We start from the raw sequence: 17,181 nt of genomic DNA, 5'->3' as shown, positions 1-17,181 counted from the left end.
ATTGGACACTGTTCCTGTTGTTATACATGTACTTTCAATGAAGGAAGAGATACTGTTACTACAGGCTTTCCCACATTCTTAATTTTTTTTCTGTTTGTATTCATGTAAAATAATGTTGCATTTTTCTTTCTCCCTTGCTGGGGTAAATAGGTCAGGAAAGGGAAGCCTTGATGTCCCCTTAAGGTGGATGATGAGGAGCAAGTAACCAGTCTCACTTTTTCCTTGCTGGAAACAGGTTTTTTTGTAAACAAGGTTTACAGAACAGCAGCACATTCATTATTGAGTGACAGTTAGATTTTAGCAGCAACGAAACCTGTTTCTAAGACAAGATACAGAAATGGTCAAGAGGCCAGAACAAAGAGCTTATGTTTTTCGGATGAATGCTTTGCCCGTAAGGATGCAGAGCTCCTTTGTGAACACATATCGTCTCACCTTTTGACTTAATGCATTATGAATTTTTTGTTGCATTGTGGCTCAGCTTCAGTAGGAGCTGAGGACCTTCTTACCTAAAATAGAGTATTGCATGGTGGTTTTAGCACTGGGCACTAGAGAACTTGGCTTGAATTGCTTTAGGCAGAGGATGGGGCTGAATCAGATTGTCCTGCTTGTTCCTGCTATGTTTTAAGTAAAGACCCAGGCAGCAGTGGCATTTCTTATGAAATCTGATCTTTCTGCAGTATATTCTGTATCTGTTTGTAAGTATGTATGTGTATGTCTCTATCTATTAATATCTATCAGTTTATCTTGGTCAGCACTGCAAATGCTCGTGGCATAGAGAAAGCAGAACATCTTCATCCTTGGAGTCTGGTGCTGGTCTGTCCATTGCTGTCAAAACCAGGCTGTTCAGGACATGCCCAGAATTAGACCATTCTGACATACAGTGAACTTCAAGACAAAAAAGGGACCGAGGCAGCTGCAAAGTTTTGTACTGCTGCTCAAGTCTTCAATGCTATTTGCTAAGGATTCCTCACCCTAAGAGGCCTTACTGCTCCCAGGCATCAGTTTCTTGAGCTGAACTAACATACCTACACGCTATTTTGGATTAGCTATAGGTATTTCACTGAACCAAAAAAAAAAGCATACCAGTTTCACTTTATTAAACCATATTAGAAGGCAAGTAAGAGCAACAACATATATACATTTTAGAAGGACATACTGGATTACATTTTCAGGTGCTAGAAAGTTGTCCTACTTAGCTTTAACAGAGTTAATGGAACTACCAACCATTATGAATAATGACAGCTTGTAACATTAAAAATAGTGTAGGATTTTACTTAATTAAAAATGATATTTTGATGGATTTTCAGCTATTGATTATATATTTTTCTAAAAAATCACACTTTTCCTCCGTTTGATGTATTTATTCCAATATCAATGCTATTGATGTGTCAGCACTCAGTCTATTTAAGTAAAAGTGCTTAATCATTCTAAAAAGGGAAAATTGTTGTGAGCATTAACATAACTGCCCTAAAAATACACTTGGTTTTGATGGTTTTGTAAATTTGAGAAATGCAAATTCTCTTATTTTAAAACTTGATTGTGTAAACAAGGTCTACAACACTTTCTGGTGTATAGATCAAACTGAAATTTGCAAAGAACTGCAGGTTCCTTGACACAGAGTAATGAGAAGGTTTTGCAGCTAGCAGTAGCCAAAACTTCACACAATCTTCATAGCTGACTGCCCCTTCATACAATACTTTTTCAAAATATACAGTGCCATTTCAGCTTTATGAGGTGATGATGATGTCCAGTGGCTAATCAAATTAGGTTAATTGGAAACATTGTCCCAGTGGATATGACCTAGCCTTTGGCTCCTATTTAAAGGTGATATCCTGGCTTTGAATCAGGTTTCAACTGCTTGTTGAACTCAGTACTTGTGTAATTATTGCCTAATTGCATGTTTTTAAAGTGAAGTAGATATTTACAGTGGTCTACGTCCTCTCATAGAGATTGCAAAGGGAGGGCCTTTAGTAGGTATCCAGGATGACTTTAGGTAAAGGAATTTTTTTTAATTTTTTCAATGTGGCAAATACAGCAAAGACTGATGTGTCAAGTTTACTCTGTTTTCATTTACAACTATATACTCCTGTAATGAGTAGCAAGTTGAAAAGATTTCTCTGAAAACTAAGTAAAGCTGATGCAGAAGAGATCATCTATAAGATAACACAGCTAAGTGCTAGAATTAAAATATTGATGTAGCAGAGGATACAGTATGTGACTAAAAGTTAAAAATGAATGACTTAAAAGGTCTGAGCATTTTATTCCAAGGCCATTTTATCTGTTACAGACATGTAGGTAATACATATTCATATAACCTAAAGAACTTACAGGCTAAACATCCAAGTATGGAATACTGGTGGCCATGTGCAACTGTCCCCATATCTCACAGAGACAAAATGCTCCCTAATGCTTATCTGCTTGCCTGTGAAGAGAAAAACCACTGCAGGCTTCCATTAGCTTGCTGGATTTCTCAAGTGATCCAAAACAAAAAACCTACTAAGACTTCCTACGCACAGTAGGAATTCCATTCCTTCTGTAGCCCATCTAAAGATAAGCTTTAATTCCTAATTTCTTGCACCAAAACTGAGGAGATTTCAACTTCATTGCAACAACGAGGACACAAACACTGATATAGACTGTGGCAAATGTGAAAAGCTGGTGATCTGAGCACACTGTCTACAAACAGCATGCAGAAAATGGAAACGTAGGTACTTGGAATTGTAAAATAAGACCTAACCAAAACTTAATCTAGTTAGGGTTCTGCCTAGGGAAATAAATTATTTAGATTTATTTTGGGATATGCTATGTAATGCCCCAAATCTCAAAAAGCAAAAAGGAAAACGAAGCAAAAGATTAGAAAACACTGATGAGGTAGCTAGAAGATTTTTATGGAGAATGGGAAGAATGTCAGTGTTTAATAAAAGCTTGAAGTCATCAATTAATGGTCCATGATCAATGAGATTAAAAACATTTTTTAACATTAAAAGCAACAAAATTAACCTGAAGGCAGGCATAGTTTCATCAAAAAGAGTGAGACAAGAAACAGTTACACATTAACATTCAACAGCTGTTTTGAGTTTGTATTTGGAAATAGCAAATATCAGTGCCTTGTGACATTGCAGTAGAACTAAGAAAAAATTACTCTCTGTTTTAAAGATGAATGTGAGAGAGAACCTGCTAAAATTAAGCATTTTCAAATCTGCAGACTTGGAAACTAGCAATCTAAGAGAATGAGCTGCATAAGGAGTTTTCTCATATTAGTGTATAATAAATCTTCAAAATCAGGAAAAATTCCAAAGAAGTGAAAGAATGTCAATGCAAGTCAAATAGTTATAATTAAAAAGGTTGTCTCAGTGACCCATAAAACAGCCTGTGACTGATTCCCAGTAAAATAATGGGATCATTAATTTAGAAGTATCATGAACAAAAACCCGCAGGCTGAAAATATAGTGATACGTATCTGTGTCTCTTCATGGAAAACATGTCCTAAGTGTTTTTGTTATGCTTTTTTTTTTTTTTTCAGAATTATAGCTCTGAGTGATAAAAATAATTTTATTGCCGTTATGTTGTGATTTGTTTGTTGTTTATATGCTGTTATTTAACATATTGGCATGTGAAGTTACCATACTTGCACTATATAAAAGAAATAATCAGAACCTGGTGTTTAATATGGAGCTATTATTCCAAAAATTGGTTCATTGTCACCTGTGTTCAAAAGGGGTCTGACCTGGAGACCATTGAAGTTAACTATCAACAGCTATCAAATAAAACTGGTTCTATACACTCTCAGTTCAATATTGCAATTTAAAAAACACAAAAACAAATACTCCTCCCCACCTCCATATATGATTCTTTACCATATATTAAGGGATATGTTAACTAAAAGTCAGGAGAAATTCTTGACCATGCTTTTTTATGGTGAGACTAGTGTAAGAATTCCTAGTCCAGAAGAAGGAGAAAGTGTAAACATTTGAGAGACTTCAAAGGAGAGATGAAAAATTGATCCAAAGACCTAAAGAAACCTGATGATGGAAATTATAAGAAACTCAGTCTATTCATTTCATCAGCGAGAAATCTGAGAAGTGGGTTTGATCAATGTGTAGGTTTAAAGAAAGGTAAAAGGAGATATGAAAAGACGTGACAGTTGTAGTCTTGTTGATCTCGAAGATGAAAACTAATGAGCTTCTCTAGTCAGAATGTGAAGGTAGGAAGTTCAGCTTAGTAGTTTTCCTTCTAGGGATAACAATTAAACACCTGATAGACTATGAAAAAAGTGGTTTATGCACTATTGTCACTAACTTTTTAATAAAAGTTAAATTTTGCAAAGGCAAATCTGAGAAGTCTCTACTTTCTGTGAAATCAGGAGATCAGAGGAGACAGTAACAGTGGTATCCTATATTTTATGAATCTATGACAGCTAAATTAAGGCTGAGTGTACCAGGACTTGGGCACATACCTAGGTGTTTTCATCCTGTGGAACCACTCTCAGCAGAATCTTTTTGCCAGCTGAGCCCTTGTGCTAGAGGTGGCTTCAGCGACACTGAGCATTGTTATATTATTATGCATCAAACTCCATTTCTATTCTGAAGATTCACGGATGACTGAAGGAAGTGGTGCGATGGACAGTATCTGCTTTATTTCTTTGTTATTGTGTATTTGATGTTTTGTATTCTTTAAAAAGGATGTGCTGGGCAGCAGACAGAGGGATGGCCTCTTTTTCTTGTCCCAGGTGGTATGCTTTGGGTGGTGAGAGGTTTTCTGGCTTGTGAGGGGAGATTGCACTTTACCTGAGGGCAGCTGAACATATAGAACTCTGAGAAGCCTTGGGAGCACAGGTTAAGTCTGAGATATCCAGGAAATCAGGCGCCTTGGAAGCTGCCTAGAAATTCAGAGAACAGGCACAAACACAGGCCTGAGGAATGACAGAAACATGCTTTTCCTAAGGACCTAGAGGGGATAGTACATTTTACTGCAACGCCAGGAGCCATTGAAAGGTTGCTGGCTACAGAGCAAGGCTGGAAGAAAGAGCTACCTCTTTTGACCCATCCCTTCTTACAGTGCTGGATTAGAAGGAATTAATTTACAACGCTCTACTTCTTCCATTTTTCTCACTCTGAACATTCTTTATTATAAAAATAAATTCTTGTTTATGCTTTAATAAAATCTGGCTCTTGAGGATCAATGTTTTTTTAGTGCACTCCCTTCAAACAAAAGGCATGGGCAGGGCCATTCCACATCTCTGGAGACTCCAGACCCTGTCATAAGGAAATCTCACACAACAGACACAGTCCAAATTGTCTGTTTGGAATCTGTCAGCAAGACTGTGCTCTGGACTAATCTGTTTTTCTGGATGTCTGCCACATGGGAAAGCATCAATCCCTACTCAGTATTTTCTGTTGACATCAACCACAAAAGGCTTAGGAGGAAAGGATGGAGGGGAAGAATTACAAATACTGTCTCCTTAGTATAGGGCAGGACATAGCCACTATCCGATGACTACCCCTGCAGATGTCCCTCGAAGGATCTGGTAATATTTTTCCAAAATTTGCAACAGTTTCTTTTCTCTGCTTAGCCCAGATTTGGCCCTGCACAGTTCTGTGTTTACTGAAACTGCATTTTAAAAGATTTTTTTCTAGAAACTCTGGAATTACAGTAAAACCAGTCCAGAAATTCAATCGGAGCAATGTCTTCTCTCTAGGGTTTACTCCTATATTGTGATATCATTGAATCAACATTTACAAAAGAACAGCTACCGAGCAGACAAGTTGATGCCATGGATAATTTTCAGAAGTGTTTTGCAATTTTAAAATTATATCAGCCAAGAGTAGACAACGGCAGTTACAGCACATCAAAAAAGTTTGATATGGCAGAAGACAAGGACTGGAAAGCAATCCGTGTTGATCTGGTCATAACACCCTTTGAGCAATATGCATATGCTCTGTTGGGTTGGACAGGCTCCAGGGTGAGTAACCACAATAGTCTGTTTTCTTAGCATTGCTAACCTGTTTTTGCTGTTGCAGGACCATTCAGAGTTAATGGATTTTAAAAAAATGTTCCTACTCCACACATCGCATTCCATGCTATCGTCAACCCATGATCAAAGGTTGGAGCTGATGAACTCATCACTGACGTTTATGGATGTCTCTCTAGAGGAGTTAGTGTCTATTTTCCTTGAATCTTAGTGTTTGGATTCATGGATTGAAGAGCTAGATTTTCAGTCTGTTGTGCTGTCTTTTTACATCATACTAGTGTTAAAAAGCAATTTAAATGGTTACTGAGTAGAAAGATGATTTGGAAAGTGTCACAGAATTTTACATGATATTAAACATTTGAGGAAGAGATGTTCTGAATTGGAACTTAATTTGTTTCGTGGGAAATTCTAAACAATATGACATCTCTCTTTTTGGATTAGGTAAAATGTTTTCTTTCAGTTGTATTTTGAGTGTTTTAAATTGTAAATAAAATGGAAAATTTTTAAATTTACACATTAGTTTTTAACTAGAAGAAAATATGTTTTGATTGATATTTTAATAAGTTAAGAAAACTTGAAATGATAGCTACTTTCCCAATAGACCCTATAGTCAGTGGGTTTAATATAAAACAGTACCATATTTTCAAAATAAAAAAATATATCTAAATGCAAGCTCAAAACTCAAATGATTAGTCTCTTTCCAGACAGAATTATTTTTTAATCTGTTCTACATGCTTGCCTTCTGATGTTCATTTTCTTAGGGAGTGATTACATGGTATAACACAGAGCTTCTGAGCCTGCTCTGAATGATCTTTTTGATGTGCTAGAAGCAGGACAGGTGCATTGCTGCTCTATTCTACTCAGGTTAATTGGAAGCAGGATGTTTCAGACCAGGGAAGATGCTGCAATTGATGTATTCTCCTGCTGAGCTGATGAGTTACTTCAGTCACTTTTCTGTTTTGAGGTAATAAAATGTACTTATTTGGACTTTGGATTAAGTCCTGCAGACTTTGGGGTCCTTCTTATCCTGAAGGTGTTTGGCTATTTAAAAACCCATCTCTCAGATCTGTAGGTAGGTGTCTAGACTAAAAATGTACTTTGTGAGGCCCTTTGGTTGATTGGGCAATGACTCCATCTTTCTCTGCCTCACTCAGCTCTTACTCCCTGTTGAGGTAATTCTCCTACAGGCTATTGGAGCCCATCATAGGCTGTACATACACTCACTTTCTCGTACAGTACCCAACTATTCTCAGAATAACCAACTGAAATGATGGACCATTGCCTATTGAAACATAGACCTTTCAGATGATCCATTTTTTCAGCCTATTGTCTTTTAATACAGGTAATTTTAACATGTTCACTTATTGTTTAGTTTGGTGTTGGAGCTCCTGTACAAAGGTTAACAATTTTGATTTGTCAGAATTGCTGATATTTGCTATATCTTTTACAGCAATTTGGACGTGATTTGCGGAGGTATGCTACTCATGAAAGGAAGATGATGTTGGATAACCATGCCTTATATGACAGGACAAAGGTACTGTATTCTCAGAAATAAAGCCATTGTGGTTTTATTTCTGAGTATGTATTTTCAGTTTATTTTTACTATTCAAGTATACAGAATATTTTTGCTTGATTGTTTATCTATTATGTAGTAAAACAGTACCCCTTTCACGAGATTTTGTTGCACTGACAGAGCCTGATTAAATGTGAACAAGTAAATCCAGAAGTCTTTTTTGGCATTGCTGAGGTAATTTCTGAAATTTAACAAGAAACATACATTAGACGATGGTATTTAGAAGGAATTGTAAAACCTTTACAAAACTGAGAATAACTCACTTGCCAGTATTTGAAAAAAATACTTTACTGTCCCGTTTCAGAATGGAAAGTCATTTCTGTGTCACAGGCACAATTTCAACAGGGATTGTGCTGACATTTCAAAGGAAGAAGGGATATTGAGTGGTACAGGCTTAACTAGAAGGCCTGAGGAAGTTTTTTAGGATATAATACTAAGTGGATATCAGGGATCACCTTGCTTTTAAGGCCCTGCATTCAGAAGCCTTACGTGAAGTTCTGTTTAGTCAGGCTTGCTGGTCTTGGTAGTAATTAGGAGTATTTCTGGTCGAAATGCTCTTGGCTGCAGTTGTACTGATCTCTGCATTTATCTGGTTTAATGTCTGTATTTGTATTAGGCCATTTTAATAATAAGCAAAAATCAATATTGATGATGTTTATTGATGTCATTTTAGGGGAAGGCAAAAGTGCCATGTCAAGATTTTGCATTAAACTTTCCTATATATTACTTGTAAAATAGAGACTGCTTTTAGCATCTCTGCTTGCATAGAGCATTGCCTCATTGTTTGTGAGATGCAGCAGTGATCTAAGCCCTCACTCCATTTCAGCTGTCTCCATGTGTGCTTGTCAGGCTCAGATGCTGTAGCATCCTCAGTTCACATATGAACCCGGGGAAACGATCAGACTAATGATCCATTTAGTCAAATATCTTGTCTCCAACAATTGTCAATACTAGATGCTTCAGAAGAAAATATAAAATTGCATAATAGATAAATATGCCATCAAATGTCTAAGGAGGGATGTTTCTTCATGAACCCAGGGATGATGTCAGTGTCTTTCTGCTTGTCTTTTATATTTTGAAAACATTCAAAATATAATCTCTTTGATTCAATATAAAATAGCAAATGTTGTTATCTGCAAGTTAGTACATGCTCTGTTAAATAGCTTTATTGGGTGTAACAGGTAACTGCACCACAGAGATACAAAGAATTTCAGAAATGCCAGTGTTATTTTTTGTGTGCAGCAAAATTTGCCTGCCTGGTGTACGAGCATATATCATTAAATCTGTTTCTTTTACCTAGAATCCTAAGGCATATCAGTGATGCAAAATGGACACTGTTCATTCATGAACAGCATCAATCAATATTATATTTTCTTTATTGTGTTTAGGCTTTATATGCAATGTACCATTCAAATCTTTCCGGGAAAGAAAATGTGAGTTTCCATGCGAATTTCACTGGAATAGCCAGGATGTTTCACAGATAAATGATGAGTTTATCTTTCCAGTGCCCTCTGGGAAGAAAAATGCTCTTGTCTTCCTGAATTTTCAAGTAAAGAACTGAGGCAGAGAAAGATTTAAGGCTCTAAAAATCCATTTCAGTTTGGCCTGAACTTTCTCCTATTGAGCATCTGCCTCAGGACTTTGAAAAATGCATAGGATTGTGTATATCCATGACATGTCTCCCAAAGCCATCAGCTGTAGCTGTATCTGAATTTCCAGACCTTCTACGTGGCAACTTAAACTTCCTCACTGAACTGCCCAAAAACAAAGAAAAAGAATTAGTGGAAGGACTGAGCAGCAAGATTTAATTTTTTTTTTCCTTAGTACCTATTATGATGCAGGAATTTTATGACAAAGGCAAGGAAAAAAAAAAAGAAAACAAAACCAAAACCAAAAACAACCAACCAAAAACCAACCAAGCCTGCAGGGCAAATTTCAACTTTCTTGACCTTAGTCTAGGACTTCCATATGTCAAATGACTTACATGAACGACAAGAATGGATCAAATATTCCTTTCTGCTGGGGACTCGGTTTGCTTTCAAGTGTTCCCCCCTGCCCCGAATAATATCTAAGTCTCTCTTTTCTCACTTAATTCCAGACACAGCCAGTTTACTTCCAGATTTTATTTTCTGCTGCAAAACACGGATGTACTACAGATTTCAAAACAAGGAGTCCTGACAGTCTGTTGACACAGCAGAATACTGTTCTTGTCTCTGCTGCACTCTCAGAAATAGCTAAATTATGTTAGCTAAAATTTTCCACAAAGAAAGAAAATTCTAAGGCAGATGTGCAATATGAAAAATTTCAGACCAGGCAGTACTGAAGTTATAATCTACTTAAAACACGGTCTTTTATCAAGTAGCACCATTGTAACAAGAAACAGAGAGACACCCCCCTGCTCCCTCCCCCAGCCCCATGTCCATATGTTCTACTATTTATAACCTAATGTGTAAAATTAAAATAATATTTTTCTTAATTTTACCTTCACAATTTTGTATTAAGTAATTCCCATAAAAGGACAGTTTGAACAAAAAGCCTTCCACACTGCCACCCAGTGTGTAATCAAGTCAAGAATGTGCATAATACAGCAACAGTGTCTGCAACTGTGAGACTTGAGATGATGACCCATGGCGAAAGAGAAGAAGTTTGCAGTAAGTTGTGTGGCTGCCAAGGTTAATTTTTAGTGTCATCAGGTTAGTAAGCTTAAAATCAGTGATGAAAATAATTAGTAACTTGTTGTTATTTCAGGGAACATATACCCAAATTGTGAAATGTTTAGTTTTAGTTTGTTTTTTTTCTTAATTTTATTATGAAGTCTAGAGAATCTTCTTTAATTCTAGTGCTTTTATTTAATTAAAAAAAGTGACTGCGGGAACACAAAATATGGATTTTTTTATCTGTACAGTCTCTTAAATTTAGGTTGGAACACAAACATATGTATTTCATAAGGACATTTTTCTTTGTGGTAGGAAAACTTCCTTTCTCAAAGGAAAGCTTTCTCAAACCTAAAACCATTCAGGAAGCAGATATTCTTGTGTGAGCTGCTTGAGATACCTCAGTACAATTTTAATTAAGGTTAATTAGGCACCATAGGTAAAAACTGAATCACATCTCCATATTTCTCTCCTTGTTTGCTAAAGAGAGGTTACCTGATGTCACTGGCTCTGTCCAGGCAAACTTTCTTGTGTGATTCTGTAACAGTCACTGGGGTATAATTCAGGAGCTGGGCCAAAACCTTTCTGCTTCATTTTTCTTCTTTTATTACTCTGTATGTGTGTACAGTAAAAAGGATAGAAAGGTCAGGGAGAGTCAAACCAGTTCTTGACCCTGATGCAGTCCAAATCCTTTATTTGAAAACGCTTGTTGTCATTAAAAAATTTGCAAGCTGGTATAATAAGTTAATAAACAATGCTATAGCAAATATATATATATTTAATTTGGTGGAACGTAACAGTGCCTGTAAGAGAGTGTCTTTCATTATAAAAGACAACAATTTCTTGGTTTGCTCTATATTTCAATATATAATTTGGTATACTTTATTCTTCTCTGTTAATATTTATCGACCCCTTGGCACTGAAGCTTCCACCGTGGCCCACTGCCTGAAATGTGATGCATGTCAGAGAATCCCACATGCCAGCATTCAAGGACTTGCATCAGGAGAGAGTCCTGGTTACTTTAAGGTGTTTCCAAAGGGCTTCTGACAGGAATAGGAAGCATTAACACAGCAGTTAGGAACCAATTACATAGCTTTGCAGAGGGGAACAAAAGGAACAGATATTTCCTCGAGGGACTTGTTACAAAGTTACACTGTGAAATTATTCCTCAGCCTTGATTTTTTTTTTTTCCCTAGTGTGAATCTTTTTCATGTATTTGTGGGTTTTGAAAGACAGTGTGCAACTATCAAACTGGTAATTTTTTCAGTTCTGTAACAAAAAGGGCATTTTGGAAATCTTTCTTTGGTAAGAAAATTGTGACAAATAGAAAATTTACTACCAATTAACTGTCAGCCTCTTTTTCATAAAAAGTTGATTGGATGTCCAAATCTGTGCCTCTTTAGAACTGTGTCCCAAAGCTATAGAAATCAGCACTTGTATATACCAGCTTGAAGTATGAAGTTTCTGTACTTTATATCAGTTGGAGATCAAACCTTAAAATGATTACCACACTTGTAGAAAGAAGGAGTACATTGATCAGCCATCAGGAAGACAGAGAAATTATGTATTCCCCGTGTCTCATAATATTATTATTGCTGTTGCACTGCTTACTGATGCACAACATATTTATGTACAAGGCAAATAAAATTATCACTGTAAAACTTTCTTGATTCATGGAGGAACAATATGCTCTCTAAGTAAAGTAGAAGTGCTTTTGCAAAAAAGTATCCCATTTTTGTGTGTGAAACATAAGTCAGGTCAGCTGAACAATAGGCTGTTCCTTAGAAAAATCAAGGTCTTTAAGCTGGAAACCATGGCATCACTGGCTGTTTTTACACCCCTCCATGTTTGATTTGGGGTCATTTATCCCTTGACCCACTATAAAGAAGTTTTGGTTACAACATACATTATGTCTAGACTTAATCAGGAGCTAATACGAGTATAAACACCAACCTCCGTTATGTATTTGTGTAACATGGTCATCGTTTCACTGACTAAACTGCAGTTTTTAGTCTGAATGTGTGTGTATATATATATATGTACACATATAGTTTGCAACATACTGAGATTTGATGGGCACTTTCTTTGCAATGATTAAAAGTTTGTGACATACTAGAACAGTCATTAGCAAGTTTTGACAACATCCTGCCAGCTTTTTAACTCAGTGAAAAGGGGAGAGATCTAGTGGATCTAATTAAAGCAGATATAGCTCTAAACCGTATTTTTAAACACCTGTCTTTAAGCTGAATAGCTAAAATCTCCTTGCATGAGAATGCAATAAATGTGTGATTTACTTTCATTTTAATGTTTTATTATTTTCAAAGTGTTTTTTAAAGTGGCTGGCAAACCACAGGCTTTCTATTCTTAAAGGAGTAGCCATCCTTGAAGTGCGAGTGCTTCTCCCTTTTTACAGTGTCAGCAACCTGGAATAAGATTCATGAATTGCAAAGTTTGTTGGTTGCTCCTTTACCAAACTGTGGAGCTATTACCTAGAGTAGAGTATTCGTGTCATGCAGAAGGGCACTGCGGAGAGTGTCTGAAGCTGGACTCCATGATATTGCGTTTTTACACTCTTTACCAAGAGGGTAGGTAAGACTTAATGTGGAATAACTGATCTCCCATAATATGGCGCTCAGACTCAAGCAAGTGCTCTTCTTTAGTAAGAATATTACTTGAGGAAAAACTTTCTCGATCTCCAGAATATGAAATGCTACAGTCCAGTTGGCTTATAAACTTAGCATTGTCTTTAACTTTGAAGTTTGCTCCACTATAAATATAATGGCTTCTTATCTCTCTGCACTCTTCATGGCTTTACTTTGTCTCTATGGTTAAACTCATCCAAGTCTCCACTTCTTCTTAATTTGATATAATTTCATTCAGTTTTGTAGACTTTGATAGTTTTGTAGACTCCAATATTGCTGCCTACTTTCTCCTGGATACTATTAATACCACTTCAAAATGCAGGGAATGACTGTAAAACGTGGCTACAACTTAGTGGTGTAAAATGTCAGTTTGAGAAGTTATTTTCCTTACCCCAGTGTTGAAAGGATCTTATAGGCCCTTGTGAGTTACCTAGAGAGCTGCTGTAGTTCTGGAAGGCATAAGCTATGTCTTTCTGCTGAAATTAAAATTAACCAGTTTTAAATATAGCTTAGATTCCAGACTGTAAGCACTAAAATGAAATTCAAGTTCCAAAAATTTCATCAAGAAAAGCTGTGGTTTTAATTTAAGCTGATTTTGTTTTAACTTTTATTATTCTGACATTTGCCGTTAGCTTGTTACTCTTAAAATTCCACAGGAACACAAATATGTTGGATTATTTTTTTTTTTTTTTTTAGTTTTCTTTTCTGACTCTATGTCCCTGGATGTTATCTGAGGTTGCAGTTTGCAGTTCATAAATACTAGACTGTTGTGATCTTGTTCTTCCTCATAGCTCATTCATTTGAAAATCCAATTCAGATACCCAGTCTTTGTTATAAACAGCTGTAGATTTACTGCAGTCTGGCTAGCTTAAGCTCTCTCTGCTCCCTCTAGTTCTCTGTGTGTAGTCACTGGATATAAAAGGTCCTTCTTCAGCTTCCAAAAATCCTGACATACATGGTTGTTAAGATACTATACCTGGTATCTGAAGTGTTACGCTGATGATTGTGAAGACAGTTGTCCCACAGACTTCCATTCCCATGGAGGAAATACAGCCCAGACAGTCGTTAGTGGTTAAAGAAAAGGTTGAATGAGCAGGCTGAAAATAATGTGAAGTTTTGTCACTTTGATTCTTCAGGGTTGTGCACAGTCTATGCTCTGAATTTGGAAATGTCTTAAGCTCACAGCCAAATCACTCTGAAATTTGTGTGTAAAATTTTGCACATACTGCTGGTATTTTGGCTCAGCAGAGAAAACAATCAAGAGTAACTGTTAACGTGTGGAAGGCATTTGTGTGTAGACTGGAAATAATGTCTGGAGATGACTTACTCTTTTTGTTCCTTTTCTTACTCTGCAGTAGTTCTGTTCTTGCCTAGTACATGTGTCTCTTTTTTTCTATCACTTTGTAACAGGGAATCGTGTTGGGCTGGCAGACTGACATGAATGATTACAGTAAGCCAAAGGATCATGTACCTGTTCAGGCATGTGACATTGTAGGGCACATTCAACCAATTTTTAGGTTTTCAAGTTCTCTCAAAATTTTTTGATCCCTCTTTTATCCCTTGGTAAGGATAAGAAGTTAACCACTGTAGCAAAACCTAGTTTAGTTTAATGAAATATTTTGATCACTCAGCATTTAGCCTTTCCCTGTAACTGGGTGAAAGAACAAATGTTTAAGGAAGAATTTTGCTCATTCAAAATTTGCTTCTTCTATTAATTAGAGGGAAAGTCAAAATGTTGACACTTTTTGCAAAGGGAAATGCTTTTTGAATCTCAGCTTTGGAACCAATCCACATATCAGACTGTTCCAAGCATCCAAAGCTCAGACAGCTCTTGGGTCTGCAAACTGTGAGACGCTTGGCTGGCTGCTCCAGGCTCATGGAGCCAATAAGGTCTGAGGACCCTGGCTCTGATGTAATTAAAATTATTTATTTGAACTCAGGCTCCCATTAGCCTGTCAAAGATGTTGTCAAGAAGATGGGCAAGCTGACAGGAGCTCAAACAGGCTTAGATTTTTAAAAGTGCCTGGTAAACTAGATTCTCTTGGATTAATTTTTTTTCAGGGCAATATTTTGATAATTACATCATTTTTATGAAAGACCCAGGTTTAAGTGAGCAGGAAAATTCCAACAAAACAAAATTCATTAGCGTTCTGCTGAATAGATCTGTTCAAAAGGCAATGTTTGTGTGACTATACAAGTATTAAGTAGAAATATTTTTCCCTATAACTGTCTTTTCTCTGGGAATTCTAGGAAGCTGCATTCTAGTGATTCTTGGCCAGCAGCTTCCATGTATCATGTTTTTCTGTAAAGCGTGGTGTGAGGATGCCCCAAACATACGTAGAGAAGATGCTTCTGAAAATCTACTGTGCTATGCAAAGCCCAGCCCTACCACTTACACCATGGATAAATTTGTGTTTGTAAATGCAGGATTTAGCAACATTTTTTACTGTTACTGCCTAACTAAACTCCCTTGTCTGAATTAATTTAAAAGGTGTACCATTACCAAATATTTCAGAACCCATATTTTCAGAAAATAAAGTGGGTTTTTTGGTTGTTTCTACATTTTAGTAACTATTTGGAAACTATTGCTTGTAGCTACAGTAAAACAGGATGTTTAAAACTTCCCCACTGTACTTCACACAGTTTCAGCTGTGGTGGGATTCTCTACTGCTCTTTCATTCCAGGTATATTCACCGTTCTTGATGCCTTTTACTGTTTAGCAGCTACTCAGAGCTAAATAGCCTGGCAGAAGTCTGCTGTAATTCAGTGTCTGAGCTGTAATCATTTCCCATTTCATAGGAGAAAACTCTGCATAAAAAAGGAACTAGTTTCAACTGCTCCATGCCAGAAGTTCTGAATGATATATTTCCTCAAATAGTTATCTTTTCAGTACATAAGCGAGCATATGGGAGTCTGGCTGAATGAGAAGTTGGATGGGCTAGAGGCATTAAGCTGCCACAGGTACTTTTCTCAATTCCTGTTTCATGGCTGGAGATTTCTACGGATGGCAGGTGGAACAGCTTCATGGCTGGATCATGGCCATGTAGAAAGCATTTCTTTCCTGCACCTTTACCACATCACTACACAGTGGAAATCCTCAAGGGCTGGATTTATCTTGTAGATTTAGATTTTTATCTTATGGAAACCCATATGTTTTCACAATAATATTCCAGAAAATAATTTTTCAGTCCAATTATTACTCTATGAAGTTCAAGGCAGCAAAATGAAGTGATGTAAATAATTAGCCTTGCTTTTTTTGTAAAAGAGAAGCTGGGGTTCCTAGGATATAATAGATTGATTAAATTATTAGCATATGAATATTCTTGCACTCACATTGTAGGTTGTTGGGTTTTTGTAAGAGGAGGGTCACAAGCTCAATGTTATTTTGAAGAGTCATTGGAACAGAAAGCAGTTATTAGTCTTGTGTCCTATAAAAAATTAAGATGGGAAATAGCTGCCTTAATGTTTTGTACTGTTAAAGAAATATTGGAAAAAATACAACACTCTATGCTGAAGACTGTATATGATTGATGACAATTTTGCATTTAAAAACCATTGTGTGAATTTGAATGGCATTAAATGTTATTTAGTTGTTGAATAGCAAGTGAGGCAGTTTATACAACTGCTCTGAATAGTAAATTCACAAGATGCTCTGAAAACTTCATAATGGGACTCAGCTTTGCAAAACATTAAGTGCTGTACAGTTACAATGAAAATAATAAAACCCTATACTCCCAACTTTTTTTTTTTTTTTTTTTTTTTTTTTTTTTTAAGAGAATATTTAGTTTTCCTTGGAAAACCAGTATAAACATGAAAGGGGATACGTATCCTGGGATTTATTCCACAATGTGAAGATCACTTTTGCACAGTCTTTAATTACTTGCCTGCAGAAAGCATTTCTATTCAGGAAAATTCATACCCGATTCTTCAGGCAGGGCTTGCCCTGTTTGTCTTTGCATACATCTGTAAAGCCAAATGAAGGTGTGATTGCAGCCCAGGTAAATCATAGAATCATTTCGGTTGGAAGAGACCCTCAGGATCATTGAGTCCAACCATAGATTATTATATGACTGTAATGCTTTGCTAAGCTGGTTCAAGGGTATATAGAAATTTTCTGAGTTGTGCTACTACCAATCTTTTGCCCAGGTAGTTGCTTCAAGGACAACCACAATGTTTGCAGCAGGCAGCATGTCCTGTCATGCCTGGCAATATAGTTGAACTTCTAGACTCTTTCATGATATTCAAATTTTTCTCTGGCTGAGTCTAAGTCTGTGTGTCTGGCATGCCACTTAGCCAGTAACTTTTATTTTGAAATAAGTCTTACCTGACAGTGACCAGGTT

General features: G+C 36.6%; 1 protein-coding gene across 1 annotated transcript in view; it reads left to right on the top strand.

Annotated features, from left to right (window-relative positions):
• Window positions 1-17,181, top strand: part of DNTT (DNA nucleotidylexotransferase) — a 93,316-nt gene that overhangs the window by 61,713 nt on the left and 14,422 nt on the right. The window contains exons 9-10 of the mRNA XM_065639332.1: window positions 5,699-5,962; window positions 7,422-7,505. Coding sequence (XP_065495404.1) covers window positions 5,699-5,962; window positions 7,422-7,505 — 348 coding nt within the window. The remainder of the gene's footprint in view (window positions 1-5,698; window positions 5,963-7,421; window positions 7,506-17,181) is intronic.

The sequence above is a fragment of the Caloenas nicobarica genome, chromosome 7 (assembly GCF_036013445.1).
Source record: "Caloenas nicobarica isolate bCalNic1 chromosome 7, bCalNic1.hap1, whole genome shotgun sequence".
Lineage (NCBI taxonomy): Eukaryota > Metazoa > Chordata > Aves > Columbiformes > Columbidae > Caloenas > Caloenas nicobarica.
This window is presented reverse-complemented; position numbering and strand designations above follow the sequence as displayed.